General features: G+C 42.4%; 1 protein-coding gene across 3 annotated transcripts in view; it reads left to right on the top strand.

Moving 5' to 3' along the window:
* ARHGAP24 (Rho GTPase activating protein 24) overlaps positions 1–12,703 on the top strand; it is a 162,276-nt gene extending 149,573 nt beyond the window's left edge. For all 3 annotated transcript variants that reach the window (XM_009993649.1, XM_009993656.1, XM_009993665.1), the window contains 5 exons: positions 5,407–5,539; positions 6,144–6,217; positions 7,094–7,215; positions 9,952–11,020; positions 11,980–12,703. In XM_009993649.1, coding sequence (XP_009991951.1) covers positions 5,407–5,539; positions 6,144–6,217; positions 7,094–7,215; positions 9,952–11,020; positions 11,980–12,223 — 1,642 coding nt within the window. In that variant the 3' untranslated portion in view covers positions 12,224–12,703. The remainder of the gene's footprint in view (positions 1–5,406; positions 5,540–6,143; positions 6,218–7,093; positions 7,216–9,951; positions 11,021–11,979) is intronic.
* The last annotated feature ends 3,735 nt before the right edge of the window (positions 12,704–16,438 follow it).

The following is a 16,438-nucleotide window of genomic DNA, read 5'->3' as shown; positions in this document are numbered from 1 at the left end:
CAAGTGCTGGGTCCTGCACTGGGGACACACCAACCCTAGGCAACGCTTGGGCTTGGGGAGGAGAGGCTGGAAAACTGCTCAGAGAAAAAGGACCTGAGGGTGTTGGTGAACAGCTGGCTTAACATGAGCCAGCAGGGTGCCCAGATGGCCAGGAAGGCAAATGGTATCCTGGCAGGAGTAGGGAAGTGATTGTCCCCCTGTACTGGGCACTGGTGAGGCCTTACCTCGAGTGCTGTGTGCAGTTCTGAGCACCTCACTGCAAGAAGGACATTGAGGGGCTGGAGAGTGTTGAGAGGAGGTCTACCAAGCTGGTGAAGGGTCTGGAGATCAAGTCATACAAGGAGCAGCTGAGGGAACTGTGGTTGTTTAGCTTGGAGACTGAGAGGAGATGTTATCACTCTCTTCAACTGCTTGAAAGGAGGTTGTAGTGAGGTGGGGGTTGGTCTCTTCTCCCTAGTAACAACCAACAGGACAAGAGGATATGGCCTCAATTTGTGCCTGGGGAGGTTTAGGTTGAATATGAGAAAAGAAATATTCACCACAAGGATTGTCAGGCACTGGAATGGGCTGCCTAGGGGGGTGGTTGAACCACCATCCCTGGAGGTGTTTAGAAGATGTGTACATGTGGGGCTGTAGGACATAATTTAAGCACTGGACTTGGAAGAGTTAATGGTTGGTAGAGTAAGGTTATAGTTGGACTCGATGACCTTAAAGGTCTTTTCCAACCAGAATGATCCTGTGAATTTTAATTCCATGGTGACCTTAAAAGTCTTTTCCAACCAGAATGATCCTGTGATTTTTAATTCCATGCCCTATACGGCAGAACAAAAATCACATAGGACATTTAACCAGTTGTGTTATGTGTTTGCCTTGACCTTTGAATTTCTGGCCCAAAGCCTGACTCCCAGAATCAGTAATACTGCTCTCGATTCACTGTAACGTGACTGAGCACAGTAACAATGCTCTGATTCTCTCTCTATAGTTATGCACTTCTGTAATCTTCCTTTGATGTTGCTTGCTCAGTGTTTTACCACTGGCTTATCATGGTCCCTGACATCTCACTGAAGCTGTCTGCAGGCTGGCAGCAAAGGTCCACTCTTGGCCAGCCAGTTCTTCCCAGGTCCAGCTAAGCAAGGACAGTCAGCAAATGTGGTGGTGGGTACAGGATATAGTGGTGAGGTAGACTCTCATATTTCCAGGACTGTGATCTGTGACACATCTAAAATGATGGAACTGTAATTCTAGTAATTCCAGGAGGTACTGATACACAGACTGAAATGTATTGTTCCCCTTTGTTTTATTACCACAACTCCTAAATTGAATTACAGCCTCACAGCTGCTTGTTCCCTACTGTTTGCTCTTCGTGTAAGCTCTTATGTGTCATCATGATCTAGAGCTATTTTTGGCAAAGCATTAATCTTTTTCTAATGTGACCTTGCCCTGTTAATATTTCCTCTCCCAGAGTTTATGAGGAACTTGTTGGCTTTGTGCTCTGCAGTGCTGACTCCAGGTCGCTGAACACGCTGTCTGCTTGTCCAAGTGGGAGGGTTATGGCTTGGGTTTCTGGTGACCTGCTGGGCTTCAGTAATTTTTGTTTATGGTAGAGAGGTTGAAAAACTCCAGGCGGTGTAATCGGTCTGACAGCCACTTCCACAGTGTCTGTGGCACCACAAAAGAAAGTGCTGTCAAAACAGCAAGGCCGTGAGAGATATTAATGACAAAGTTCAGATGAATGTGGCTCTGAATACGTGTAGTCTGATGACTAATGAGAGGCTGCGGTGCATTTGCATTTGTAAGCCTTTGCATGGGCAGTGCTGGAGTGGGGGATGCTCCTTTGGAAACAGATCAGCAGTAATGCAGGATGGATGTTTTCAGTGACTTAAGTAATCTTTCTCCGACTCTCCAGCATGACATGCCAAAATAGGCTTTCCCAGTCTGCTGATGCTTTTTCTGTTACATTAAATATTCTGCTTTGTCATTCCCATCCCAAGCTTGTAATTATTCATTGTGCACTTGGAGAAAGTCGGCCTCCATTAAAGAGGGTTGTTCCAATTTAGATAACAGAGGATTTTCTGCTGGAATTAACATACTCTATTTTATACTTGCTAATTAATACTTTAATGTTGTTAATTATGAATGTGTAATCATGGAACATTTTGATGTTACACTGTCAGGTAGCAAAAGAAATACCAAGATAGGTAGAATAATGAAATTTCTGTAGCTGTAATGGTCCTAGAATATAAGCAAAGTGAGACTTGAAAGGAGAAATACTGCCTTGTGTAAAACTGATCAGTTGTAGCTGGAAAAAGCCCAGGAGGAGAAGGTCCTCTACAGGCCCTGGAAAGATCCATGTCTTAGAAACTACAGAAATGCTGGCAAGACAAATAGATAAATGATTGTTGGTTGACTTAAGACTACAGACAGAACATTGCAGACCAGAAAGGGAAATAAAAAGCTGTTCAAGAGAGCTTGCAGTTCAGCGCTCCTTTGAAACTTACAGCTGTCCTCTGTGGCTGAAATGAGTGTTTGTGGGCTGAAACACCTAAATTACAGATGGATTACAACTGGAGTCTGCAATTTATAAGTTTTCCTCTGTATTTTAAAACAGAAGCTGAAAAAAATCATACTAGACTGCAAGTTCTAAACGAGTCTCAGATTATATGAAACACTCTTTTAATTACATTATTATAAAGATATTGACATATTTTTATACCAATACTTAAATTTAAAGAAGAAAGTTTCTAGCTTTTGTCTGGCTGTTGCTAAATAGACCTTTCCTGAAGAGCTTTGCAGGCAGTGTGTATGTGTTTGTTTGTTTATGCTGCCAAAATCTGGATGGTAATTTCTGTATAGATAGATTGAATACTAGGCAGTGTTCCAGTACAGTTCAGGGGGGAAAGAAAAAAAACCCCTAACAAACAAATTTTCCACATCTTACTTTGCAATCCCACCATCTACTGGCAAACTGCGGTATTGCCTTAGCATTCGGTCAACAGAAGCAAATAATGTCATATAAATTATTTTTAAATCTTGCTAATGTGTCCCCATCTACTAATTGGCACCTGGGTTTCTGACCTCAGCTCAGCAAGTACCTTTTTTCAGGCTTTTTATCCTCCATCTGCTTTGCCCTCAAGGAGCAACTAGTCTGCTTCACACCAAGGGACTAGTGTAAATTTATTCTCACCTTCTACACGAGGCATGATCCTGGCAGTTCAAAGAAGGGAAGAGGATACTTCTCAATCCCCTCACTGGGAGACCCATGTGCTAATTTTCAGATGTTCTTCAATCGTTTCTCTCACTCAGCCTGTTTGAATCTTGTATTTTGTAAAGGCCTCTAGTTTTATACAAATAAGTCTCTGGAAAGATGAGGCCTGGGGCAAGGCCTGGGGAGTTTCATTGTTTAAATAAAGAAAATAGTAATAATAGAACCCTTGGGAGGATGATGAATGCTGAGTGATCGGAGTTCAGTTCTCTGCAGATGGATGGCCTTAGTTTGCATCTGGATTGGGGACAGGTGGAAGGCAAAGGTTGGAGGCCAAATTTGAAGCAGCATTTGAAATCTCATAAAATAGTACAACTATATCTAGTTTAGTATTTCCTACAGTTCCTTACATATGTTATGTATGCATCCAAGGAGCAGGGTGGAGTAAACACAGGATTCCCCTTTTGTATCCCAGCCAGTCTTCAAGTGGAGGGTTGCAGTCAGGGGCTTAGAATTTGACCCCGACTTAAAAATGTGGATTTGCATGAGTGCTTTGTTTATAGAGTTTCTCTAGAAAATGCTTTTTGAAACTTTGGGTGGAAATTATTCATGATGGAAAAATAAATGCTTTCTGGGAATTTGTTTTGAAGAAGGTGATGGTGGTTAACATGTAAATGATACAGTGATTTATAGTTTCTCTGCTTCTGCTTTTGACTTAGATTGCTCATTCCATGCCACATTAATCTGAGGTTGTTCCCATCATTCTTGTTAAGATTTAACTAAGCAAAAGCCATTGTTGTTTTAACAGATCATTCCAAAATAATGATTAACATACCCCTAGCAAAGCTTAATGCCTTATTAGCAGTCAAGTATTAGTGGTCCCCTTTGTGAGACTGAGTTTAAAAAATGTTTGAAGTGTGGAGCCTACAAAGAAAAGGAAAATACACAATAATGCATATTGTAGAAATGTCTGTGCATTTTCTGTTTCTTATGAATATAATTAGCATAATTTAGTATATATATTTTTTTATTAGAGGGAAAGATATCAGCTTGCAATACAACTCTTTATCTGAACCAGGGAAAGCATGTAGAACATTCCAGTAAGGATTTGAACAAATGCTTGAGTATCTAAACCCAGAGATGGAGCCAGAAGTAAAGCAAGAGAGATTTCTTCACACTAATCTGTAGTTTTTATCTTATTTCTACTTAGTTCTTTTCAGAGAAGTACTCCTAAGTGACAGTGCAACTTGACACACCACAGAAACATTCAAGCAAGTTTTATTGCATATTCTGATTTTGATCTTCCTCCCCATCTTCTTACTTTGAGTAGGTCTGATAAACAGCCTAGGCACCTAGTAGCTGTATCCAAAACCAGCTTAGGTTTCTGCAAATGGAATTATGAGGAAGTCTACGTTATACCAGGCTTTTGACTGTCAGCCCTGTTGCACTCAGGCATTTTCTAAGTTGGGGGACTTGCAATGCCTTAACATACTCAGTACATGATAGAGCTAAAAAAACCCTCATTTCCCCATGCATTTACAGTTCTGTGTGCAAAGTATAGACTGCATTGTGGTGTAACAGTGCAGCTAAAAGGCACAGTAGTCATCTTCTGGGAATCCACAGGAAAAAGATACATGTCAGGGACAGAACTGTAATTCAGATGGAGAAGTTACAACACCTGTGGTTTATATGTGTGGTTGCCTTTAAAACTTCCTCACTTGATATTGATAGCAGAGGAGATGGTAAGGCAGTGGAATTCAGACATAATGGGCATGTTTTGGGAGCTGGAGCCACCTATGGTAGGAGAATAATTCCTGTTGTGTAAATATAAAGCCTGATTTCTGCCTTAGGTGAAAAAGGGCAGCATCAGTTAAGATGGATTTTGCATACCTGGTGTGAGATGCCTGTCAATGAAAGCCAGGATCTTCCCAATACCTGTGCCTGCAAATAGGATCTTCTGTGTAATTAATTATAGGAATAAATCAGCAGAGTTGACAGACTCTTGTAGGTATCCTGTTTATAGGGGAAAAAAAACCCAAACCAAAACAACAACAACAGTTTACACCTATGATCTATAAATGTATGTACTGCTGATAAATAACATCTGGGGTAACAGTGGAAAAGTTAAGTTCAGTTTTTAGCCTGTCAGTCTCCCAGCATTATCCTGATTCACACTGATGACTTCTTGCATTCCCACCCAACAGCAATACAGATGTGCACACAGTGGCATCACTCCTTAAGCTGTACCTGAGGGAGCTCCCAGAACCAGTCATACCATATGCAAAATACGAAGATTTCGTTTCCTGTGCCAAAATGCTCAGCAGGGAGGAAGAAACGGTGAGTTGCCAACTTTAGTAATAAGAAGTAAAAGGCTGGCCTGTTGGAACCTGTTTGGATCTTGAGAAGGTCCTAATTTAAGATGTGCATCTATTAATTGAGGCTGGTTTTATGTGGAAATTGTCATTTGGAAGTCTAAATAAAGGTGTATAGCATGACCTTAGGTGTATTTATAGGTCTGAATCTAGTGGGGACCAGAATCAAGTAAAATACCCAAACAGTTTGGGTATTTTGTCTGAAAATGCTAGTTCAGACTAGAACTGTTCCTGGAAGCCTCATCCTTGTTATCACCAGGAGGAAGAAAGCAGCTGCTGGTCAAAATACAGAGTTAAAGGGAAAGCCAGGATGAAACCAAGTAATTTATTTACTTGTTTATTTTTTTATCCACAGCTAATCCTTGTTAGCCAAATCTAACTCTGCCCATCCAAAATGGGCTCCACAAGCTGTTCCTGCTGGTAACCTCTATATGGCATTTAACTCTGTAGTTTCAGTGGTGTGTTTATTGTCTTGTAATTGGAATTGCTGACTTTTCAGAAAATATCTGCTAAAATAGTAAGAAACTGTACTTCCCCACTCTTTTCTTTTTTCCTTAAACAACTTAAAGGGCCTGAAAGAACTGGTGAAGCAAGTGAAGAGCCTGCCAACTGTCAATTATAATCTGCTGAAATATATCTGTAGGTAAGTGCCCTTGCAAAAATATCACAATTATATTTATAACTGAGCTGACAGACACACCTGTCTGTTTAAGTGCCCTGAAGGAAAAGAATTACTCACAGTCAGAGGATCAGTGAACTTCAGTGAATGCACTAAAAATAGAGGTTTATTGCATGACTAATTATTAATTTGCTCTATTGAGGTGCACAGTTATTACTTTTCTTTCATAAGCAGGCCACAGTGAGCAAGAAATGCAAGAAGGTAGATGCAAATATATTCTGTCCTCTTTATAGGACCCTGGTTTTCCTGTTTCTAACTGCAGTTCCTGGCTTTGGCCATGCATTCCTGAAGCGTGATATCCTTGAAAACTTGTTTATGTCTTGTAGTACTATAGAATAGTTTCATGGATATACCTGAGATCTTCAAATCAATGTCTTACACAGTTGCAATTTGTGAACTTGCAGAAAGTTCCCAGCATAAAAGAAAAGCCAGACTAAACAAAAGAATCCACAAAAAATTAAAATGGGATAAAAAACCCCACAGAAACACCCCTCCCCAAAAAAAACCCAACAAACACAACCCTTACATTTGAAAAAAAAAATTTGACAGTTTGCATTTTGAGGACATTTTATGAGCCAAGTAGTTGATTTATTATGGTGGAGAAAGTTGCTATCTTCAACAGAGTTATCTTGTAGTCAGTCCAGGTTCAGATGTAAATTTTGTTATCAGTGTATTATTTTGAAGCAAACCTGACAAAGGTGAGAACAGCCTTTCAAGAGGTTCCATGAGGATTTGGAATGGAATACTTGAGCTGTGTTAGGAAACCATCCATACTTTGACTATTTTTTTTATTTATTTCCTTATTTTCATGTTCCTTAAAGGCCTCTTCCTTCCCTACAGATTCCTCGATGAAGTCCAGTCTTATTCAGGTGTAAACAAAATGAGTGTGCAAAATCTGGCTACTGTTTTTGGCCCCAACATTCTTCGCCCCAAAGTAGAAGATCCTCTGACCATCATGGAGGGTGAGCTTCCTGTACATAACTTGTGAGAAAGAAGGAATATTTATAGGTTTACTAATGGTACATACCAGTCTTTTTGCACGAAGTTCCATGTATCTGTTTTATAGACACAGAAATCTTCAACCTGAATGAGCTTCTGGGTTAAATCTTGCAGGTTACGAGAAAAGTGAATGAAATGTGCAGCATTACAAATAGACATGGCAAGAGATTGTGCTGCCCTGGCAACTTCACTAAAAATGAACTTTTTTCCCTTAATCAGCATGTGGGGTTGGAGTGCAGTTAAATTTTACCTGCAGTTTGTAAGGAGGACAAAAATTTGGTCCAGTTCATGACATAGTGACCTGTGTAGAACCCCCCACCAGGAAGTGGGGTGTTACATGCCTGTTGCATAGCAGTGATCATTCTCTTTTGTACAGCAAGATTTAGCTGTAGCATTTTGCTGTGATTAAGACAAAAATGCAGCCATGAAAATCTCCTCCTCTGATTTCCTCCTAGATTTAATCTTTCTGATTTTAATTCTCCATATAGGACATGACATGTTTTCTGACTTCAAACACTTTTTTTCTTAATATATAGGATTTCCGTAATTTTCTCAGATATTAGGACTGTGCACAGCACTTGCACTGAAAAATTTACTGAAACTCAAAAATGCAATACTCATAGTTTATTTGACAGCATTTGGACTTACTGCTTTTCTGTGAGTTTGATGCTTTTTCTCTTCTCAGATAAAACAGTTCCCCTTCTACTTTGTTAATTTACTTATTTTTCCAAAGCCTTGTTTCCTCCTTTTTAGTTCTTCACACAAAGATTGTGATGTTGTGTACAGAAATGTGGCATTTCCAGATCATCTGAGACAAGCCAGAAAATTTTCAAACATGGAAAGGATTTTAATCATCATATTCACTTTAATGTCTGGATTCTCCATATCACAGAGAATCACAGCATCATAGAATGGTTTGGGTTGGAAGGGACCTTCAAGATCATCGAGTTCCCACTCCCCTGCATGGGCAGGGACACTTCCCACTAGACCAGGCTGATCAAGCCATATCCAACCTGCCTTTGAACACTTCCAGGGATGGGGCTTCCACGGCTTCCCTGGGCAACCTGGGCCAGTGTCTCACCACCCTCACACTACAGAATTTCCTCCTCATGTCTCACCTCAATCTCCACTTCTGATCCATTCCCTCTTGCCCTCCCCCTCCCTGCCCTTGTCCCAAGCCCCTCCCCAGCTTTCCTGGATCCCCTTCAGGCACTGGAAGGTGCTCTAAGGTCTCCCTGGAGCCTTCTCTTCTCCAGGCTGAACACCCCAACTCTTTCAGCCTGTCTCCAGAGCAGAGCTGCTCCAGCCCTCAGATGATCATTGTGGCCTTCTCGGGACCCTCTCCAACATCTCCATCTCCCTCCTGTGTTGGGGGCTCCAGAACTGAACACAGTACTCCAGGTGGAGTCTCATGAGAGCAGAGTAGAGAAGGAGAATCCTCTTCCTTAATCTGCTGGCCACGCTTCTTTTGATGCAGCCCAGGACACGGTTGCTTTCTAGGCTCCAGCAGATGTTGCTGGCTTCTCATCTGCCAACAACTCCAGGTCCTTCTCAGGGCAGTTTTCAAGCCATTCTCCACCCAACCTGTATTTGTGCTTGTGATTGCTCCAACCTAGGTGCAGGACCTTGCACTTGCCTTTGTTGAACTTTGTGAGGTTGGCGTGGGCCCACAGTGTAGTCAAGTGGTGTGCACATCAAGGGGTTGATTGTTCCTTAAGAGGAAAGGCAGCCATCCTGTTTTAGTGGGGAGCTGGACTAGATGATCTCTAGAGGTCCCTTCCAACTCTGACAATTCTGTGATTCTATGGCCCAGAGCACATTCCACAGGACTGTAAGGGGACTCCACAGCTCCCCTGGGCAGCCTGTCCCAGGGCTCTGTCACCCCCTGAGTAAAGATGTTTTTCCTCCTATTTAAATGACACTTCCCGTGTTCCAGCTTGTGCCTGTTGCCCCTTGTCCTGTCTCTGGGAGCTACTGACAAGAGTCTGGCTCCATCCTCCTTGCACCCACCCTTAGGCAGTGCCACTTACAGGCATCAACCTTCTCTTCTCCAGACTAAAAAGTCCCAGCTCTCTCTGTGTTTTGTCCTCAGAGAGATGCTCCAATCAGCATAAGAGACATGCACCATTAGTTGTATACTGTACTGTAACGTGGTGTATTTTCTTAGTTGCATACAGTCTTCCCACAAAGTGGTTAAAAGAATTCACATTGAATTAATTCTGTTGTATTTCTGCCCTGTTTTGCTCCACAAGACCAAAAGATGTTCCAGCAATGCAAATCCCTTGTCTGCCTGTTTCTGTTAAACTACTTAACAGAAGTCCTGAGCCAGAGTAAGACTTGGGTTTTAAAAATTTTCAGTGTTGAGCTGAAAAAGACTTAAAATGATTATATAATTTGCTACTCATTATCTTATTCTCTGGTCTTCTTGGGATGCCGTCACTGTCACAGCAACAGTTTCTTCACAGAAGTTCCTGTTCTTAGGGGTCTGTGGGGCTTGGTTTGATGGAAGGACAAGGTGGTGCTTGTCTGGCCTGCTAGTCAGAGGTGTGTTAAACATTCAGGGTGCTACACAGATGGATATGTTGCATAAATGTGTTGAAGCTGAATAGATAAGCTGAATGTTTGCTAAGTATTTGTGGAATCTCATGGCCTAAACAAATTAGGCCATAAATGATTGTGTGCTTCGTGTCTCGTTTCAGGTACAGTAGTAGTCCAGCAGCTAATGTCAGTGATGATTAGCAAACATGAAGAGCTGTTTCCCAAGGATGCAGACCCTCAGATGGGACCTGAGGTATGCAACAACAACAATGAAATGCCAAAGAAAGTGATTCCTGGGCAGCTGCAGACCACAGAGAACAACAACACCAAGGAGACAGCAGTGAGGCGCTGCTCTTGGGACAAACCCGAGTCTCCTCAAAGCGGAAGCATGGACAACGAGTCTCCAACTGCTCTGCCAGGCAGCAAGACAAACAGCCCCAGGAACAGCATCCAGAAACTAGATGTCACCAGAAGCCCACCACTCATGGTGAAAAAAAATCCTGCTTTTAACAAAGGCAGTGGCATAGTCACCAATGGGTCCTTCAGCAGCAATGTGGAGGGCCCTGAGAAGAGCCAGACCTTGCCAAATTGTGCCCTGCAAACCAGGAGAACATCGTCCCTGAAAGGACCAGTGACTAAAATGGGCACACACAGCGTGCAGAACGGAGGAGTGCGGATGGGTGTTTCCAGCACAGACGGGCACAGCAACACCCTCAACAGCCGGACCCTGGGCTGGGTGCCCAATGGCTATGTCACACTAAGGGACAACAAGCAGAAGGAACCCGTGAGTGAATCAGGCCAGCACAACAGGCTTTCCACCTATGACAATGTCCACCAGCAGTTCTCTATGGTGAACTCTGATGACAAACAGAGTGTGGACAGTGCCACCTGGTCAACGTCCTCTTGTGAAATATCCCTCCCTGAGCACTCCAACTCCTGTCGTTCGTCCACCACCACCTGCCCTGAGCAGGACTTTTATGTGGGAAACTTTGAAGACTCTGTACTGGATGGGCCACCACATGAAGATCTCTCCAACCCGGGCGACTATGAGAACAAAAGTGACAGAAGGAGTGTGGGGGGCCACAGCAGCCGAGCTACCAGCAGCAGTGATAACAGTGAAACCTTTGTGCCCAACAGTACTAACAATCACAGTGCTTTGCACAGCTTGGTGTCCAGCTTGAAGCAAGAAATGGCCAAGCAAAAACTAGAGTATGAGACAAGAATAAAAAGGTAAGATGGTTTGGCTCTACCACAAGACTGCCTTTTGCAGAGTAAATCCAAGAAATTTTCCCTCTTAGGACTTGCTAGCAATCTGCACTAGCTGCAGGCACTGGATGCTTGCTACCAAGTTTCCCATTTTCATTGTTGACATACAGAATCACACGGAATCACAGAATGGTGGGTGTTGGAAGGGACCTCTGGAGATAATCTAGTCGAACCTCCCTGCTAGAGCAGGATCCCCTAGAGCAGATCACACAGGAACACATCCAGGCAGGTTGGGAAAGTCTCCAGGGATGGAGACTCCACAGTTTCTTGGGCAGCTTGTTCTAGTGCTCTGGTACCCTCAGAATAAAGAAGTTGTTTCTCATATTCAGGTTAACCTCCTGTGTACCAGTCTGTACCCATTGCCCCTTGTCCTGTCACTGGACATCACTGAGAAGAGTCTGGCCCCACCCTCCTGACACCCCCTGTAGATAGTTATAAGCATTGATGAGCTCCCCCCTCAGCCTCCTTTTCTCCAAGCTGAACAGCCCCAGCTCTCTCAGCCGTTCCTTACAGGGCAGCATAGTATGCAGTATAGAGCATAGTATGCAGTGGAGTAGAGAACTTCTTATTTGTTCAATATGCATGATGACTGTGTGTTTGGTACCACTGGGATTTCTAATGATTTCCATTTGAAAGCTAGTTCTGAGATTGGGTTGGTTTTTCAGGCAAAAAAGTTGTTTGCATTTTTTTTTTTAAATTGTTGATGCATATTTGCAAAAAAGATACAGCAGATAAATTAGCTGAAGGAAGGAGATGAGCAGTGAAACCAATTCAGGGCGTTATTCTGACCTTGGATGTGATGCTAGTGCAACTACAGCAGGGTGTCAATACTTCCAGAAGTAAAAGGAATGCTTAGCCTGTACCTGGAGAATGAGGTGATGAGTGCTGCTCAGGAGTTGTCTGCTTTCCTTTGGTTTTTGCAGCCTGGAGCAAAGAAATCTCACCCTGGAGACAGAAATGATAGCCCTGCATGAAGAACTGGATCAGGAGCGGAAGAAGTTCACAATGGTAGAAATCAAAATGCGTAATGCGGAACGGGCCAAGGAAGATGCAGAGAAGAGGAATGATATGTTGCAGAAAGAAATGGAGCAGTTTTTCTCCACTTTTGGAGAATTAACAGTGGAGTCTCGCAGACCAGAAAGAGGCAACACCATCTGGATCCAGTGAGCATTGGAAGTGTAGACTGTGGGACTTCGGGGAAGGGCTTGGGGGTATTGTACTGTGCCAGGTGGCTGGTCACCTGTTTGAGGCTAGTACTCAACATAATGTTATAAACCCTTGAAGGAAAAAATCTTACAGACATTAACCACTCATATCTACAGTGTGTACTTATCAAGTTATATTCTTCGAATGCTTCATGAGACTACTGTCAAGTGTTACAACTGGATATGTGTATATAAATTTTAAAATCACCTTAGCAAGAGATGTATCTCAAGAAATATTTTAATGCAAGTCTTGTATTTAAATTGGTAAATTGAAATGTTGTTGCAATCGAGCTTTATATCAAGGCTTTTCTCCCTTGCACTTAATGTTATAAGCTATTTTTGGCATTGTGTTACCATCAGCTTATTTTGTATATCAAATGTTTTGTTTTGGGTTTTTTTGTTACCCCTCTTGCTGGGGAGTGAAGATAAAACATACTATGTTAAGATACATTTACTAGTGGTTAACCCTGCTTTCCATCACTTCTAAGAAGACAGCAAAAAGAGAAACAACAACACCCTATGGACAAAATTGAAGTGGTCTTAATTTAACAGGTTTAGTGTCGGGGGTAGAAAGGACCAGGGCACCTCTAACCTGAAAATTAAATCAAGTCAGAAAATGAGGGGCAGTGGCAAAAGGTTAAACAGCTGCTTGTTTGGGAGCAAATGTGGGTGGCAGATTAAGAAGTTATCATAGAATGCGTTGAGGCAGAAGGGACCTTCAAGGTTATCTAGATGCAATCCCCCTGCATGGGCAGGGACACCTCCAGGTTGCTCAGAGCCCCATCCAACCTGCCCGTGAACACTTCAGGGATGGGACAGCCACAGCTTCCCTGGGCAACCTGGGCCAGGGTCTCATCACCCTCACACTCAAGAATTTCCTCCTCATGTCTAATCAGATCTCCCTTCTTCCAGTTTTAATCCATCCCCTCTTGTCCTGTCAGTTGGGAGAGGAGAAATGGGAATTTAAGTGGAATTATGTCAATCATATAACCAGAGCTTTTTGGAGTACTTTAAAGAAGCCCTGTGCCTGATGACTGCAGTTCAGAGCAGAAATATAAACCAGTTGTTCTGACCATATTTGCATCTGATTTACCTCTGTGCTCTAGGTGAAAGCGAATCCTTTCTGGAACACTGATGAAGGGACATACAGAGGGGATAAACCAGCCAGAGACATTCTGATAGCTTTGTCAGTGTGATTGGTGATGAAACAACAGCAAACAAACAAACAAAATTATGTCCAGAGTAGACAACACCAGGGCAACTGTGTAACAAATGGCAAATAAGGAAGAAAACATACTGATATAATTTTGTTTACAGTGTATATGAAGTAGAGCTGTGTGGTCTGAATGCTTTGTGGGATTGTCAGGTGTTACAAATGTGAAACCTCCCAGGCTCTCAGCATCAACAAGGAAAAACCTATAGCCTAACAGCATGTGGAGTTCCAGTGAAAAACAAACAGCAAAGCCATGCTGGAAATTAATAATTTGGCATCTTTACATGTAGTAAGTATAAGTGGTATTTTCTACTCCATAAGGATGTTTTGTTTTTAACTTTGCATTTAGGACTGCAAGCTGCTGAGAGGGTTGTAGAGATACCTTGGCATCCCTCTAGTGTCTCTGAAATATATTGCAATTATTTTTAATTCCATTTGAGAAAGAACAATGAAGGTAGCCTCAAAGACATTCTTCCTTGTAGCATGTATATTAGACAAGTATTAATTAGCTGTGGGAATTATACTGTGAAGCAAACATGAGGTTTACATTTCAGAGAAATATTAACTTACAATGGAGTATGATACATGGTGCTTGTGGATGCATTATTTATTTCTGGTGAGGTTCAGTGTCCCCAGACAGGGCGTCTGTTGTACTAATTACTGTGAACATGTCTAGTGCACATCCACTCTGAGTGTAAATAAAAAAAGTCAGAGAGGGAGAGGTCAAGGTAACAGGAAGGCGCATGTTTTGTATCAGTTAGCAGCAATCACAAGATATACCCACAATGGTTAGAGAAGGAAACAGATTACTGAGTTAATTCAGATTTTTAAATGGGATGAGACCTTGATATCTGATACACTAGGCCTCCAAGTCGATTCACAATTTAAGCAGTATCTGAAATCTGTTGACATGACAGCAGAGTTTCTGACAGAAGTGTTTTCTTAACTGCAAATCATATTTTTACACTAGATGTATACAGCAGTCCCTGCAGCAGTATCCTGAGGTGGAAATCCTGCTTCATCACCAAGCCAATTTTCTCATTTTGATTTCCTCTAGCAGTCTACATGTTGTTCAAGCTCTGAAGCTCTGTTGCTCACAAAATTTAAAGAAGTACACAATTCCTAAGACATGAACATGAGCCAGCAGTGTGCCCTGGTGGCCAAGAGGGCCAATGACATCTTGGCCTGCATCACGAGTAATGTGGCCAGCAGGACCAGGGAGGTGATCTTAGCCCTCTGCTGGGCCCTGGTGAGGCCTCACCTCAAGTCCTGTGTGCAGTTCTGGGCCCCTCACTACAGAAAGAACATGGAGCTACTGGAGCATGTCCAGAGAAGGGCAAGAAGCTGGTGAAGGGTTTGGAGCAGATGGCTTAGGAGGAGTGGCTGAGGGAGCTGGGGGTGTTCAGCCTGGAGAAAAGGAGGCTGAGGGGAGACCTTATCACTCCCTATGACTACCTGAGAGGAGGCTGCAAAGAGGTGGGGATTGGTCTATTCAGTGAAGTTACAAGTGACAAGACAAGAGGTCATGGCCTCAAGTTGTGCCAGGGGAGGTTTAGACTGGGTGTTAGGAGGAATTTCTTCACTGAAAGGGTTGTAAGGCATTGGATCAGGATGCCCAGGGAGGTGGTGGAGTCACCATCCCTTGAGGGCCTGCAGAGTCATATAGTACTTAGGGATATGGTTTAGTGAAGGACTTGTTAGTATTAGGTTGAGGGTTGGACTCTGTGATATTGAAGGTCTGTTCCAACCAAGGTGTGAATTTAAAAGGGTGTAATAATAAATTTGCTTTTACCTCTTTCTCATGGCTGTTTCTGTGAACTCCCTAAATTAATAAACTGTTGCAGGAGTTCACTGGCCAGCTCCAAGCTGAGAGCAGCAGTTGAGAGTTCAGCCCTTGCAGGCACAGTGCCACTTTTTGCCTGATGCACCATGCAGAAGACAGGTTGCTTTTCAAATTCATTGGTACACACGGTGGAAAAAATCCTTTTGGAGCTAACAACCTCCTGATCCAATCACAGGGTGTGAGTGCAGTACATTACATTCCAAAGTCTAAGTTTGGGACAGCACGAACACTTAAAAGCAGGCTGTTGGAGTGCTACAGTTGAGGGACAAAGTAGGAGAGGGAGAGAGGCTAGAATAGTGGAAGATATTCACTGTATCTTTTAAGTGTTAGATTCTCGTTTTTTTCTCAGAATATAAAAAAATCTTTTTTTTTTTCTTCTCAAAAAGTCTTCCATTCTGTGAGAATCCTGCTACACATTTGGAATATACTCCGATGCAGCAGAATATTTAAGCTTACTACACTTCCTCTCTACATGTTTTTCTTTCAGCATCTCATAGAGGTTTCCCCACATATAAAAATTAATAATATATTTAAAATATAATTAATACATTATATGCAAAACTAGTAAGTAGGTTTTTGTTAGAATTAGGAGGGAAGGAGCTTGCTAACATGACCACTCATAAGATCTCTAAGCAGTACTTGCACCAGTAGTTAAAGTCATAGTCCAGAAATTTTTGGAGAGAAATCCAAGTTGCTAAAAAAGAATTAATATTCAACAAATATTTATTGTATTGCAACCCCAGAGGGATGGCACAGAGGCAGGGTAAGGAGACACTGAATAAACAGATACATTGATTTGCTTATTTTGTCAACTCAGTCAAAATAGTGAGTTGCTTCTGGCTGCTGTACACTTGAACCCTTCCTGTCTGAGTGAAACACCTAATTAATTTCTTTCTTATTCTGAATTCCCTCTGGAGCCTGTCCCTTGAAGAGGAGAGTCTGCAGATTCTCTGTGCTACTGAGAAATCCCTAAGGAAGTGAAGGAGAGGGCAAAAGAAGATGGGGAGAAAATAAATTTGCTTGCACTTGTGGCTGTGCAAAAATAGAGGAAACAGCTGGGAGAGATGAGAACAAGGAAGTGAATGCTCCTTAAGTTGCCATGTGTGGGTGGTTCTGATATG

The sequence above is a fragment of the Chaetura pelagica genome, unplaced genomic scaffold (assembly GCF_000747805.2).
Source record: "Chaetura pelagica isolate M959 unplaced genomic scaffold, ChaPel_1.0 scaffold210, whole genome shotgun sequence".
NCBI lineage: Eukaryota > Metazoa > Chordata > Aves > Apodiformes > Apodidae > Chaetura > Chaetura pelagica.
This window is presented reverse-complemented; position numbering and strand designations above follow the sequence as displayed.